At 42.7% G+C, this 16,853-nt stretch overlaps 1 protein-coding gene across 1 annotated transcript in view; it reads right to left on the reverse strand.

The window, feature by feature from the left end:
• LOC136573919 (uncharacterized) overlaps positions 1–16,488 on the reverse strand; it is a 29,822-nt gene extending 13,334 nt beyond the window's left edge. The window contains exons 1-8 of the mRNA XM_066574977.1: positions 16,399–16,488; positions 14,616–14,793; positions 14,231–14,391; positions 13,613–13,772; positions 12,746–12,916; positions 11,264–11,355; positions 9,642–9,799; positions 7,385–7,488 (exon numbers count right to left, since the gene is read on the reverse strand). Coding sequence (XP_066431074.1) covers positions 7,385–7,488; positions 9,642–9,799; positions 11,264–11,355; positions 12,746–12,916; positions 13,613–13,772; positions 14,231–14,391; positions 14,616–14,786 — 1,017 coding nt within the window. The 5' untranslated portion in view covers positions 14,787–14,793; positions 16,399–16,488. The remainder of the gene's footprint in view (positions 1–7,384; positions 7,489–9,641; positions 9,800–11,263; positions 11,356–12,745; positions 12,917–13,612; positions 13,773–14,230; positions 14,392–14,615; positions 14,794–16,398) is intronic.
• Positions 16,489–16,853: the final 365 nt, after the last annotated feature.

A 16,853-nucleotide genomic window follows, 5' to 3' on the forward strand; every position in this document is an offset into this window, starting at 1 on the left:
TCTGGTAGCAATGTGTGAGGAAAGAAGACTGTGCTGTTGCTGGGACTGAGGTTGCAAGGGACACGACAACTAATTTAATGGGACTACAGAGGAGGCACTATAATTAAGTGAGGCCATAGAGGGGGCGCTTACTAAACGGGGCCAAGGAGTGGGAACACCGGGGCGGAGCCTGGCCGGAGATGTAGATAGTCGCATCTCAGAGTAGCTCCTGCAAGATCCGACATTCCCATCCTGTTAACGGGACCCAGAGACGCCGAAAGGCAATCAAAAAGCAGCGGAGACACAGTAGCAAGCTCCGGAGACAGAACAGACAGCAGCAGAGTTAATGATGCGAGGCAAGGAGCGGGGGAAGGCAGATGAAGCCAGGGGCCGGCTGAAACAACATGGCGCCGGAGGGAGGGAGCCGAGAACGCTCATACCGCAGCCCAACACAAACAGTGCAGACACAGCACGTAAACTGGCAAGGTATGCCAGGGAGGAGGGGGGCAGAAAACAGGACTCCATAAGCCCTAAACAACAGAGGGGAGAGCGGGAGAGCCCACAGAGAAGCACACAAACGGAGGGAGCAGGAGGGGAGGAAGAAACTGCAGACACAGTACATGCAGAAAGTGACAAGGACAAGGAAAAACAAAATAGTCTACATGCTGTACAAGATCATGCTGGAAATAAGCAGGAAGTCACAAGTCAGGCAGACAACCCCAACTACAAAAATAAAGGTGCAAACAGTGTCAATCCAGACGAACACTACACAGAAGACAGCATGAATAATGCAAGCAGCCCAGGCATATGCACGCACAGCGCAAATCACGCAGACACCTCAGAAAGCACTATACGAGACACCTCCCAAAGTGCAGAAGATGCCGCCAAAAAAGATCAAAGGCAGGAGGACGAAAGGTGCGCCAGGGAGCCTACGTTGAAAGAAATATTCAGCGAAATCACTAAAGGCAACGCATCACTGAACAACCTTAATATGCAGATGGGGGCGATGCAAAGTAATGTAAACCTGCTACGGCAAGATATGAGGAAAATATCAGAGCGTCTGACAGAAACTGAACAACGTATAAGCGACGTAGAAGACGCAATACAGCCGATGCAGCGAGACGTGGAAAAAAATCTGCATGACATACAATATCTACAGAACAAGGTAGACGACCTAGAAAATAGGTCAAGAAGGAACAACGTGCGGATTGTGGGCCTCCCAGAAAAGACGGAAGGAAGAAACCCTGCAGAATTTTTTGAAACATGGCTGCCCGAACTGTTCGGAAGAAACACTCTAACTGCAATGTTTGCAGTCGAAAGAGCCCACCGTGTACCGACACGACCCCTCCCCCCGGGGGCTCCAGCCAGACCGATACTCATCAAAGTACTGCATTACAGAGACCGTGATACCATACTCCAAAAGGCCCGCGAAAAGGGTGAAATCCAATATAACGGCGTGAAAGTCTCCTTCTATCCAGATTTCTCCACGGAAATACAAAAGAAGCGAGCAACATTTGTAGAAATAAAAAGACGACTGCGAAACCTACAAGTGCCCTACGGGATGCTGTACCCGGCTAAACTGAGAGTGGCGGCGCTGGGCACGACACAATTCTTTGAAAACCCAAAAGATGCAGGTGCCTGGATAGATCAAAATGAAGAACTGATTCGGAGGGGAAGATCGCCGCGCAAGTCACCATGAAGAGGCTGCACCTAAAGAAACGTTCATGCAAAGGGAACCGAAAATTTCTGAAAGGAGCTCCTGGGACGACAGGATGCATCGCGTAGGAGAATGGAGGACTGGTACCCCGATCCGATGAGACAACGGATCAGTGAGTTACATGTTGGGGGTGTTTGTTGCTTGGTCTCTCTCTCGCATATTAGGGGAATATTAGATAAGATACAGTTAAAAGGGATAAGGTTAAACGATAGAAAAATGATTCAGGGTGGGATAAGGGGAAGAAATGTCAACGTAAATGTACAAATGATAAATGTGTTGCAAATAACGAAAATATGTATAGTAAATGTGGATAAATGTCTGTACTGGGGGATGTGGGGGACCAAACCAAAATGTTACTGGAGAAGCCCTATGCGGAGAACAAACAGTAATACACATACACATATACGGGGCGACACGGGCGAGACACAAATACAGAGATGGGGACCCTCCCAGTGCGACTCACTCATAAAAACAAAAAGGGGTGGAGGCGCCCAGAAAATAATAACCCTGTGGAAAACAAAAAACAAGGAAAATGGGTAGTAGGATAAGGGTCGTATCGTGGAACGTGAGAGGTATGAGTGACCAGACAAAACGATCAGCAGTACTGCAAGTCATCAAGGAACAAGGCCCGGCTATTATATGCTTGCAGGAAACACATTTATCAAAAGAAAATACGGACACATTCAAAATAGGGGGGATGGGTCAGAGCTTCCACTCCACACACACGAGGTATTCCAGGGGGGTCAGCATAGTGATACACAGAAATATACCGTTTAAATGTCTCTCACGAAAAATTGACCCAGAAGGCCGCTTTATATGCCTACACTGCAGAATCTACAACTACACATGCATTATAGCTTCAGTATATATCCCGCCACCATATAATAACATGATAATGAGGCAAGTTATAGGATTCATAACAGATAAACCGGACATTCCAGTCCTTATCATAGGCGACTTTAATTCGGTCATTAACCCTGCACAGGACAGACTAAGGGCAGGAAACGCAAACGAAGAAAGGAACCTGACACCACTAGGTAAACTAATAAACGAGATATCATTGATAGACATATGGAGAACACGGCACCCCACAAACAAACAATACTCCTGCTACTCATCCACATACCAATGCTTATCTAGAATAGACCTAGCGGTAGGGAATATTCAGATATATAGAGATATAACCTCGATAGAATATCTACCAAGAGTTGTTTCTGACCACTCCATCCTACGTCTGGACATACAGCACAGTAACACTGTGAGTCATTCCCAAAAAAGATGGAATCTGAACTCGCACTGGCTAAACATATTAAACAAGGAAATAGTGAAAAAAACACTAGAGGAATACTTCATATTAAATAAGGATACCACAAGTATGACGATTTGCTGGGAGGCCATGAAGGCATATATGAGGGGGGTATACATACAGCAAATCACACAGGCAAAAAAAGGACATAGAGAAAGAGGGCAAAAAATACGAGACAAACTAAAAGAATCAGAAGAAAATTACATAAAAGAGAAAACTATAACAACACTCAACCTATGGAAACAGGCCCAAGAGGCCCTTAATAAATACGTCCTAGAAACGGCAGCCACTAAAAATGGGTTCAGGAAACAGACATATTATGAGGAGGGAGAAAAAACGGGACATATGCTGGCAGTTATAGCCCGAGCACAAACCAGCCCCACATACATCATTGAACTAAAAGACGCACAAGGCGAGATAGTCAGGGACGCAACATCCATAAGAGAGATTGCACGGGAATTTTACTCCTCTCTGTATTCCTCGAAACTGGAAAAAACGGTAGAACAAATCGAGGAATACTTGGCGGATATAAGAACACATAAATTGACGGAGGAACAGAGAGAGTTTCTAGATGCACCAATAGACTTGGAGGAGATGCAAGAGGCAGTAAAAGATATGCAAAATAACAAGGCCCCAGGGGAGGATGGTTTCCCAATAGAATTTTACAAACAACATGCAGACACTTTATTACCACAACTCCTGGAGACATGGGCGGGGGCGGAAAAGGAAGGGGAACTACCACAAACAATGCGAAAAGCAAAAATAATAATTCTGTTAAAACCAGAAAAGGACCCCCTGTTGATGGACTCGTATAGGCCGATATCGCTGTTAAACGCGGATGTCAAAATTATAGCAAAAGTTTTAGCCAAGCGGCTATCACAAGTGGCATCCACCCTGGTGCATCCAGACCAGAGTGGGTTTATACCAGCAAGATCAACGGCAACGAACATCCGTAGAGTATTTCTAAACCTACAAATACCCGTAGATAATACCGGAGACAGAATCATATGCTCACTGGACGCGGCCAAGGCGTTTGATAGCGTTGAGTGGCAATACCTGTGGAAGGTACTAGAAAAAATGGGCTGTGGCCCAATATTTGTGAGACGAGTAAAACTCCTATATGCTAGAGCGGAGGCGGATGTGTCCATCAACGGGGGGTCATCAGAAACATTCCCACTACATAGAGGGACAAGGCAGGGATGCCCACTATCGCCACTCCTGTTTGCACTTGCAATAGAGCCCCTAGCATGCAAAATTCGGTCACACCAGGAAATAGTGGGATTCATAAGAGGAAACATGGAGGAGAAAATCGCTTTGTATGCAGACGACATGTTATTATTTTTAGGGGACAGGGAAAAATCTTTAGAAACCACGATGCAAACAATAAAAGAATTTGGAGCCTTCTCAGGACTCGCTATCAATTGGACCAAATCCGAAATACTATCAATAGACACCCCAGACATGCAAGTTGCCAACAGAGAATTAACCCTGAAATGCACCCCAACAATTAAATATCTGGGAGTTAAAATTACGAAAGAGGTCAGTGAGTACGGGAAAATAAACCTGGAACCACTTATGGAAAAATGGAAACAAAAACTTCACATATGGAAAAAACTACCCATGACAATCATAGGAAGAGTGAATCTTATAAAAATGATATGGATGCCCCAATTACTGTATCTAATACACAACTCCCCACACTGGATAACACAAAAATTTTTCCACAAGGCCAAGGGACTATTTAGAGAACTCATATGGGGAGGGAAGACACCTAGGATAAAATTAGAACTGCTATACAATTCAAAAGAAAAGGGAGGATTAGCCTTGCCCAATCCGTTCTCGTACTTCATGGCCTCCCAGCTGCAACATCTCAGGGGATGGGAGACAGAAGAAACACACGACGCTAGTTTCAGAATCCTTAAAAATCTCTTTAACGGATCACATTTGTTTGAAACCCTGGAACGTGGAGCGTTTAAAAAAAATGGTCAAAGTGCCCCCACGCTATTATTGATACATAAAATATGGTGGAAGACCAGAAACATGCTTGATATAAAAAACTGCACACAACATACCCCCATATGGAATAACCCGCACCTGCCAGAAATCAACAAGCTAAAAGGATTCCAAGGGTGGAAAGACAGGGGAGTTAGGAGAATGGATCAGATACTGGAGGGGGGGGAACTAAAAACCTTCGAGCAGTTAAGGCAAAACCACGACATCCCCAATAGTGACTTTTACAAATATCTGCAACTTAGACACGCTATACAAGCGGAAAAAAACACGGCGGAAATAACAATGGCAATAAATATAGTAGCGGACATAATAGGAAAAGCCACCACCACAGCGGGGAAAATATCTGTACTATATTCCCATATACAGGACACGGTCAATGCACACAACCCGTTATCAACAAGAGCAAAATGGGAGGCAGACATAGGGCCCATTGAGGAGTCGCACTGGGAGGAAATCCTACAAATGACACCCAAGCTATCTCTGAGCGAATCACACAGAGTCTCACAAATATTTCTAATACACAGAGTGTACCGCACCCCGGCCTTCTTACACAATATAGGAATGAGAACCTCCCCGATATGTGTAAGGTGCAAAACCCACACGGCGGACCTAATCCACATGCTATGGCGATGTCCGAAATTGCACAGATATTGGATGGGAATAAGAAATGCAATTAACGCGGCATTTGGCATACGTATGGACTTTACACCATACGTGTGCATTCTGGGATACATACAGGATCTAACATTAGATGATCATGAAAAACTAGCGGTAGCCAGACTATTGTATATAGCCAGAAAAACAATAGCCCAGCGCTGGTTGGACGAAGAACCACCCACGCTGGGAGAATTCAAAAATAAGGTCAACCAAATTTTACCGTGGGAAAGGAGTATTTACACTAAGCGTAAGACCAGTCAAAAATATCAGGACATATGGCTGAGATGGATACACGCCCAGAGCAGTAATGTTGGACCAAATACATAGGGAGTGGTGAGCCGTGTGGGGAGGCACCAGTAAACCGGGGATTTACTAAGACATAACAACGTATGTAATGGATATATATAAAGTTTATTGGGAAATGTAGAACAAATTACAGACTCGATATACAATAAAATAAAGTGGTAAGGAGTAATAGGGAAAAGTTAAGAAAGGAGGGATTGGAGAGAGAGAGACCGGGCAACGGGCAAAAGAAATATGACCCCCCCTCGAATGCAACAAAAAATCTAACCCTGAATCAATAAAAGAAAACAGCAAGAAGATAAGCAACACGAAGACCAAAGAAGAAAACAAATATACGTTACAAGAACTGTTATTATTGTTTACGACACAACACTGTGTTCATTCAGAGACAGTTTACCCAAAGAACAGAACGTTGAGAGAGAGATCTTAGGGGGGATGGGGGAGGGAGGGGGGTGAGGGGAAGGGGGTGGGTGAGAGGGGGAGGGGGAGGGAGGGAAGGGAAACCAAAGATTTGTTTAAAAAAATGTTTTAAAATATGCAAAAGGTGAAAAAGTTTAATAAAAAATACTTTAATTAAAAAAAAAAAGGAGTGGGAACACCATTACTAAAGTGCAGACACAGAGAGGACACGGTTACTAAGTGAGGCCCTAGAGTAGGCACATTATTACTTTATGGAACCACAAAGGGAGCACCATTACTATGGAGAGTACTGAAAGGGAGGGGGGGGGAGAAAGCAACAGAATGGGGAGAGTGTACAGGGATGAATCATGGCTTGAAATGGCTTTTATTGTGATCTTGTTCCAGATAAAGAAGAAGAGGGATACTGGGAGACATTAATCAGAGAAGAGGTTATCTGACTCACTACACTGCTATCACCATGTAGAACTGGTTTCAGACTTATCTGGTGACTTCATTATTTTAGAGGAATACTTGAGTGAAGTCACTGTATCAAAGCCTCCTAAGTTATAAAAGAACCAAGTGTTCAAAACGTGGTTCTGGTGCCGTACATATGTCCAGAGCTTTGTTTTGGCACCATGCTTCTGTCTCAAGCTCAGTTCTGGTACCATGTTTATGTTCTGAAGCTGTATTTATATTAGGAGTTGGTTCTGCTTTTGCATGCATGTACATAACCAGGTTCTACTGCTGTATTTATGTTACAGCTGGCAGAGGTTCTGTAAAGGGGCATTATTGTGAATGGATACAAAGGGGACTAGCCGGAATTGAGCCTGGTTAGAGGTGTGGCTTAAAGAACGTTTTATGCAATACGCCACATGTATTGTTCCTCTTTGGAAACCCCCTTTAAAAAAAAACAGTTTGCCACTGAATACAGTATGATTATTTCAATTCTTGGTGCTAAAATATACGGGTCTAAAAATGTCAAAATACATAATGTCTATTCCATTCTTTACCTCCAGTGTGATGTTGCCCAAATGTACTGCATCTTTTATTCTCATGAAAACATTGTCTAGCAGACTGAAAGTCAGCTCCAAGTTGCATCCAGAGTTCACAGAGGCTAAAGACAAATAAGAAGCTTTTAAATGCTAGGCTTTCTATAACTTCAGGTTTTCAAAGGGGTTGTACCACAATTTAACTTTTATCACCTATCCACAGTATAGGTGATAAAAGTGTGATTGGTGGGGACTCCCACAATCTGAAGAATGGTGATCTCCTGCCGCCCCTTCTCCTCACTATGGGCTAACTGCAGCAAGAAAGATTGAATGGAGCAGCGGTCACACATACACATTGTACCTTCTTTGATTTTCAGCGGCACCGAGTGCTTGAACCTGGCTATTTTTGTCAGCCACATTGAAATGAATAAAGAGGTGTCACTAATGTGCGACTGCTATTGCGTGGGTGGGCGCCACAAGCCCAAAGTGATAAGAAGAGGAAAGGAAGGGGGGGGGGGGGTGTCGCAAGACACCCATAATTGGATTCAGTGGGAAGACACCCACTAATCTGACTTTTATCACCTATTCTATGGATTGGTGATCAAAGTGAATTCTACTATAACCCCTTTAGCATGGGCCGCAAGAGTGCTACAATTAAACTCAAATGACAACAATACAAAACATCTCTTGAAATCACATACATCTATGATTTCTTACTACCTTTTTGCACAATTAAAAGGGGAGATGCCATGAAAAATATTGTTTATAGTTAAATCCATCCCATAAGTCTAAATATTTTTGCACTTACACTATTTACATTAAAAAAAATTTTCTATCCCCAGATATTTAAGGACTAAGGTTAGATAGGGTCACCTGCTGTTTCTATTCTGTGTCCACTTCAGCAAGTAAATGGAGATAGCAACACTTGTTTAACCTCTTCCCACCACAGGGCGTAACTGTACGTCCTGGCATGGTGGTATTTAACACAACGGGACGTACAGTTACGCTCTGTGGATAGCGCGAGATCAGAAGAGATGTTGTGGTATCCAGCAGCGGGAGCTGGCCGTCACCGATAGCTGGCCTTCCCCTGAAACAGCGAGCCTGCATTGGTACAGCGACCCCGTTGTTAACCCCTTCTGCGAGACCCGTACAGAAATAGAGCATGCCGCGATTTGTTTTCCGTGTGTGATTTCACATGGACAAATCGTGGCCGTCTGCCTAGGAGTGCGTATTGTAATGCAATCCTATTCAGACAGGCAGGGGTGGAAATTCTGTGGGAAATGCCACCGCAGAATTTCCGCCTGTGTGCAGGGGGCCTAATGCTGTAAAAAAAAAATGGCAGAATTTGTTTTCTCTCCCTGCTATTACAAAAAAAAATTAATAAATGTTTTACAATATAGTCTATGTACCCAAAAAGAGCACCAATAAGAACTACAGTTCGCCACACAAAAAACAAGCCCTTATATGACTGTGTCGACAGAAAAATAAAGTTATGGTTTTTGAAAAATGGAGATTAAAATCCACCAAAAATCCTTGCGTCCTTATACCCCAAAATAGGCCATGTCAATAAGGGGTTAAAGACAAAAGTCTCACAGATGGTGTACAGTTGTTATATACATGTACATACAAACATGATGTCACAAGTGCAAATAAAGGGAATTTGTCATCAAAAATATTATATAAATCACATTTTTATGTTACAAATATTATTTAAGAATTGTGTTTTGTTTTCGGTGACTAGCTATATTAAAAAAATAAAATAAATAAAAATAATAATAATATATATATATATATATATATATATATATATATAATCTGACACTACCTGATCTGTAGTGAAAACTTTGCAGCAATCATCTCACTAAAGGCCCATTTAGACAACGATTATCACTCAAAATTTGCTCAAAAGCCGTCTTTTGAGTGATAATGGTTGTGTGTCACTGCACTGACATCCTGCAGTTTTCGCTAAATTTTGAATGAAGTTGGGGGAAAAAAAAAGCTATTTTAATTCAAAGTGCTAGCTTATCTTCTCGTTAGGCTCAGATTTAAGAGCAAAAAAAAAAAAAGTCTCAAGTTCGTGCTATGCAATATGATAAACAAGGAGGCTCCATAGGGAAACATGGGCTACAAAACATCACAAATTACGGCTGCATAGAGCATGCCAGAATTTTGTATTCTCGCAATGTAGCAGCCTACATAACATGGCTAATGTGAAAGAACGGATAGGAAATCACCTACTTCCACGGCTCCCCTCCAGGTGGATGACTAGAGGACTCACCAATAGCTGTATCCAGAAAGCTGCTGGTGTACTGGTGTGCCATCATTATGAATTCAATTGCACCTTCATCACTTACAACATAGCCATTAAAGCCCCACTCTGAGCGCAGGATGTCTGTTAGCAACTTTTTGTTTGCACAAGCTGGAATGCCATTTACTCTGCAAAATGCATAAAAATAGTACTTACAAAAAATGCAATCTTACAGCTGCTAGCTATGAGTTATATTACAGGATAGCCAGGCCAACAGGAGTTTTCCCATGAATGACATATCAATTCCCGATGTCCTATTTCTAGTTCTTGGTGGACAAAAAAATTGTAAGAGATGTACTAAGCAAAATGCCCCAGAATTCCTTCTCATTTTGCACCAAAATGCTATCCTATGCATCATGCAAAACATTTATATGTTTTAGAAACTTTTAGAGCCTCACTTGGCAAGGGGGTACTGCTTGAAATGCGACAACACTCACTAAAATTTTGCTACGCCAGTCAATAGGTGGTGGAGTGTTAGACAAAGTTGTCTAGCAAAACACCAAATTTATTATACCTTATGAGCCAGTGTGATAAATGTACTATAATTTCAGACTGTCTAGTCTAAATTTACTTGTCTAAATATTATTCAGGATTAATATATCTACCCCTTTGTGTAGCCAAAGTGAAGTGTATAGCAGAAACAACCAAGTGTGTATAAGCCAAGGCCGGCTTCACATGGGCTGATTATGATTGCAGAATCCGCAGTCGGCGTGCACGTATTGAAAAGGCATGTAAAATCGAATTCTCGCTCATACTCGCGGATATGAATTCCATATTCTGCGAGCTGAGGGTAAAAATTGCAGCATGCTCTATTTTGGAGGCTGGCTATTTTGCACATGGGCTGCAGGTACCCGCATCATAGGGAAGTACAAACACTCAAAGAGAAAAACTGTACCGAGCATGACTGGCTAAGTGAAGGGATGCATTTACCAAAATATAGAAAATGGGGCACAAGTTAAAAAAAGCATGTATAAGTAAGTAGCATATAATAATCATTAACACAAACATTGTTTTACATGAGCAATAAAGTGGTCAAGGCCTGTCATAGACAGTGTCCACATATGGGCAAACACCTCTCCGCTGGGAACAGAGAACCTGGCATATCCGTTCTTGGGCCCCACTGACCAGGCATTAGACCTATATGCTCATCAGTCATCACTAAATAACAGAGCTTTAATAATTAATCATCTGTTCTAATTCACTGGTTCGGAAAAGAAGTTTAATACTATAAGTGGACAACAGTGGTCAACTGTTTTGGGGCCCAAAAGCAATACTTTTAATAAAAAGTAAAAATAAAAAACCCAGCCATATGGATTGTACAGCTTATAATAGGACCCGACATGGATCGGGACAAGTCTGTTTGCACAGCATCAAAACATACTAAGAAAAGATGTGCAAGGATAATTTTTGGCGAATACAGGCATGTACTAAAACAGGCCTGTTAGGGGAGCCGATGGGTACTCTTCAGAGTATCATATAATCTATTTTGGTATTGGATCTCTAATTTGTAGTTACGTCTCTGCTTACAATAGAGATGGTAATAACAAGTTTAATGACACATAAAAGCTAATGGTGTGTGCTTGGATACCAGCCTATTATAACTGCACATAATGCTGTACGTCCCCGCTTCAACACAAGCCTGGAATTGTGGTAGAAATGTCATTCGCAGATCTCTCTCCTCCACCTGAGGGGAAAACAAAAGCAACATTTAAGCAGCCATGACAAAGCACCAATAATCATCCTAATAGATGTCCCTCTCTTTCTACATTCTTAATCTGAATTAAAAACTGGATATACTTTACCTTATAACTGCCCCCTGTAGACAGACTACATGTAGTACTGCCCAGAAGACCAGTATCACCAGTGACCTATATAGATAGAATGCTGGGAGAACACAGATCACATTCTCCAAGCATTTACCCTCTCCCGTATGCAAATGGAGACTGTAAAAGTACATCCACAGTGTCCCCTATTGGAAGGAAACTTCCCTAGAAGTCTATGTTTGACCTTTTCACAGTTAAAACATTGACTTATAGGGAAGTCATCTTCCAATAGGGGACACTGTGGAGGTATTTTTCCATCACCACACCAACTCAACGCTCTCCTTAAGGATAAACTTTATACCCATGAATTGAATATGCATATCTCCTTCCTACCTCCGGGTCAGCACAATCTGCCTTTCTAGTAGAGAATTTACATTCAAGGGGTTGTCGAATTTTTTTAATGGCTGCAAATAGGTTAAAATAAAATAAGCAGTACTCTCCAGTCCTCTCCCCCAGCAATCCAGTGCCATGTCATGTGTCATTATTCTGGCATCTCCCTTCAGATGCCTGGAGCCATAATGTCGAGAGAATGGCACCTGACCGATGTGGCCTCCGATGGGCTGCAGCAGGCAAGTGGTAGGCATTCAAAAACAAACACAGTGAGGTGCTGGATTGCAGGAGAACAGGAAGGGTGGGTATTGTATTTACAGCCATTTTTAGGAAACTTCAGACTAAGACGACCGCATTAATGTTCTAGATGCATGCAATATCTACAGCTAAATTGTTAAAGTGCTTTTGCCTTGCAATTCTGATGACCTATCAACAGGATAGGTTATTAATAGTTGATATGTGGGAGTCAGACACTTGGGACCCCCGGTAGTCACTTGATCTCAGCCTCTTATAGTTGGTATAGCCTCCATTGATTTCAATGAGAGCAAAACGTTCTATTCCATTATAATAGAAGGATTTGCTCCCATTGAAACCAATAGGAGCTACACCTTCTATAGGACTTCTGGCTCCAATGCCAATGTGAACAGGGTTGTCAATATTCAGCTTGCTGTACAGAGTGAGGGTGATCAGGGGGTCCCAAATGGCATATCCCCACAGATCAACTACTGAGGATAGGTCATTAGTACTGCAAGGGGTTAAATGCCCTGAATACCCCTTATACATACACAAATTGTTGCCCTCTAGGGGTTAAAGTTATTCAACAAGTTTACTGTTGTAAATAGGCTGCCGGCTGTAACACATTAGCACTACTCATTGACACGTGGCTAGTCAGTACATAAGACAGTTTACAGATTGCATTACCTTGGCATCAAAACTAAACCTGGAAACGGGGATATTTTCAGGCCCACCATGAACATCAAAGTGTTTGCAGCCTGCATTGGCTTTGATATACCGAGGATGGTCTCCTTGCAGTCCTTTCACAAAAGCTGCTGCCAGACGTCCAGCAAGGTATGGATCTTCTCCATACGTTTCCTGCAGAGGAAACAATGCAAAATGTAACTCTGGAGAAGGCACATTGCTTTAAATGTTTCCTAGCCTTTGAAACTAACTTTGGATGAATCAATAGTACAGGTGGATAAAAGAAACTTTAGTGAAATATCCTATCATAAAAAATGTTTATTTCTTCCACTTATCACACTCATTCTAAAAATCCGGTGTTGTGAAACAATATAGACTAACCGCTCATTGACAGATTACATGCTGCGCATAGAGGTCTATGGAGAGAAGATGAGGCAGGAGGTGCTGTGTGAAGGAAAAAGCAGAGATACACACAGACATGCTGCTGCAGCTAATAGTGTTTACTGTCTTACAACTACTGCATTCACATCTATACTGCTCAGTTCTTTTCTATAATGTCTTCCATGCTTCTACTGCTTCTATGTATATAAGAGCTATGTATATCGTGGCAACAGTCTACAACTAACAACTCGGGGAAAACTGAGAATTAGAGATGGAGCCTGCAAAGGGGAAAGCTGGAGAAAAACGCAGAATTACAAATATAATTGCCAGAATTACTATTCCTTGTGTACACACACAGCAGATTGTCCTGAAAAGTCATCTGAAAGTTCATGTACGCTTTAAGATAACAGAACACTTTGCAAGCAGTATGTCTGAATAGCATTAAAAGGAATTTGGTTCTATTACTTATATTGCTAGATGCTTTCCTACCTGATTTCTGCCCCACAGAGGATGCCTCATAATATTTATCACAGGACTGAAACAACTGAGTCCAGTGTGGTCATCATAGTTCCCTACTGACATGAAGTAGTTGTGTTTTGCTCTGACTTCAGTGGCTGTAGCATTAGCCACCTTTAATATCAATTCAGAGCTGCAAATGAAAGCTCGGTATTAAACCAAACCACAAAAATTAATGCAAAAGATAAGAGAAGAATAATAGTGCAATGACAGTCATGTGGGAATAGACAACATACAAGAAAGAATTGGGCCCCCTGTCCACAGGCGTTGCGGTATTCCACGTCGGATCTCCGCCGTGGGAGCCGCTGCCCGGGAGCAGGAGCCGCAGACGGTTCTTCGCAAGTCAGCCTAATCTGATAGATGGGCTGACCGCGGAGAATCCGGGCAATTCGCAGCGTGCTGTGAATTGCCGTCCGCGAGCGGAGAATCACAAGGATTCTCCGCTCGTGGACAGGCGGCCGGCGCTTTTCATAGCAATGCTATGGAAAGCTTCAGACGGCGCGATTCGCTGGCTGTTTACCATGGACAGGCACAATTAGAAACAGTTTGAAGGCTTCTGCATAAACCGTTCCTTTTTCTTATTTAACATACCTGAATGATGCAGCAAGACCCAAAGCCTGAGGGTAAGAAGTGGCATAACCTGGTGCCTGGGCATCTCCCCTCAAACATTCCGTGTTCCAGTTATAAGGCTTGATACCCAAATGAGGAATAGCGGGAGCAGGACCATTCTTCATTGCACCACCCCGTGCCATCTGCAATTGAACAAGGTAAATTAAACTAGACCAGTAACAGTATAAACAATCATACTCAGTAAAGAATATATGATAAAGTAAATGCTGCATGATGCCATCCCAGCAGGAAATCTACAGCACAATTTCAGCTCTTCATATAACTCGCTAATTCCAATAGGATTACATGGCTAAAAAAGAAAAAACACATGTTGAAAGAAAACCTTTTATGTACGCTGAACCATTACCTGTAGCACCATTTCTTCAAGGCTGAGCCGATCGATCAGGTCCTTCACACGTACATCCCATGGCAGTGAGGGGTTCATGAAGGGATAATCCTGCCCCAGACATTCTGAGAGTTGTAGGACAATTATAGATAGATACACAATGTTGGCCTTAGACAATGTGACGGACTTCATACTTCAACTGCAATCATAAAAGAGTAAACGTTATAAAGGATGGACATAGACAGTATTCTGGGCAATCAAGAGATTAAATGATTTGGTCATCTGCATTAATTAGGAAAACAAAACAAATGTTATTAAAATTATAAATAAAGACTATTAAATATACTCAAGATGATATGAAACCTCATGTATGGCGCACATTCAGCACACACACCTCTCGCCGTACCATAAGACTTCCTGACATATATGCTGAATTTATCTATACCTGTAATGGGCCCAAATGTATGCCAAAAGAATCAATGGGCAACGTGTAGAAGGCCAATATTAAACATGTCTGGGCTATTCGTTTAGCACATATGTTGGGTGCTCCCCACCCTTCCAGAACACAAGACACTGACGAGCCATTAATAGAATCTTACACTATAAGGTAAAATCATGTGTGTGTTTTCACTATTCCGTTCACCCATTCTCAGATATCCCATGTGGTTAGCAGTCTTATCACCATTAGGCCGCCTGCACACGACCAGCTTTTTGCTGTGGAATCCACGGCAGGCGTCCACAAAACAAATCCACGGCAAATGAAGTTCACAGCACGCTATGGGAAATCACTTTTTCTTGCACACAAGCGAAAATCAATTGCGATTTCTCCTTGTGAATGATAACAAATCCCAGCATGCCCTATTTTTACATGGATTATGTGCAGACGGCTTCCATTGAAGTCAGTGGAAGCCCGTCCAATAAATTGCAATCTAGAGTTAACACAAACTACCACTATAAATAGTGAAGTAGGAAACTTTGTGAAAACCAATACGTTTGGCCACTACTGTACACCGGTCAGCATTATGTAACACCATATCTGTATACCAAAGCAGATATAAAATATTGAAAGACTAAGGCCGCCTGCAGACGGCCGGGTCGGATCCGGCTGCGAGAGTTCTCGCACCGGAACCCGACCCAAGCCCCTGCAGAGAGCAGCGTGGAACTTACCCGTTCCCGCAGCTCCGGCTCTTTCATGTGCTGGCTGCCGGCGCATGCGCAGAGCGGAGCAGGCGGCCGGTGAGTGACGTTTCTGTAAGATGTGCTGAAAGACGATGATGAGCCTTAGCAGGGATTCCAGGCGGCATACAGCTGATACTATTGCACCATAACAATGGTGCAAAAATTGTGTAAATTGGCCACAAACAATCCTAGACATCAGCCATTATAAGAGGGGCTTAGAGGGTGTTCACCACTAGGTGCTGGTGATAAGCTGCAGTCCCAACACAGTGCCAGGAAGAAAAAATATACAGGCGGCACTGCAGCAATTGGTGGTGGTGGGGTGAGTGGTCAGACATCCACTGATAAGTATATTATGTAATAACGTGCCAATATGTCATAACTTCTGTTGCTGGGAACCACACAAAGTGACTATGCCTGCATGGCGACTTCTCCACTGGCAGCCAAGCATCCCCACTCTCAGGATTGGTGGCATATCCTATCACTTATAATAGCACAATCCTTTGTTGCCCTGTTTGTAAATGTAGCAATGTCACTGGAAACAGCAGAATCTTCAACAATAGTGTAATATGTTGCTTGCACTTTATACATTTCTTTACAAGCCCTTCTGAGCACATTATATACTCACATGAAGTAGTCTCCACCGACAGACACACACCTAGAAGGTTACTACAGCCACTTCCCTTATTCAGCAGCTTCCTACCCAGCAATAAGAAGGCGGAGCCGGGACACTTCTCAGCTTGCAGATCAGTTTGCTACCACAAGAGGGCGAGCATTACATTCTACAGATATCTTCTTGAAGTTTTTTTGTTCTGCCACATGGTGGCGCTGGTGTGTAAGTCTTACTTGGAGTATAGCGTTCTACAAGTAGCTAAGCAGTAGATGCTACACATACCATACAGATCATCTTAAGGGAAGACAATGCAGTTTACAAGTAATACACTCATTATATGCAGAACTGGTGTTGTCTACAAAGTGAGATCACATGCAAACCCTGGAGAGAACAGAGCCAGTAGAAGAAGCTAAGCTTCAAATATCTAAACTCACAGCCGAGAGGCTTACTAGCCATCTTTGCCAGAATTA

This window comes from Eleutherodactylus coqui, chromosome 1 (genome assembly GCF_035609145.1).
Source record: "Eleutherodactylus coqui strain aEleCoq1 chromosome 1, aEleCoq1.hap1, whole genome shotgun sequence".
In the NCBI taxonomy this organism is placed as follows: domain Eukaryota; kingdom Metazoa; phylum Chordata; class Amphibia; order Anura; family Eleutherodactylidae; genus Eleutherodactylus; species Eleutherodactylus coqui.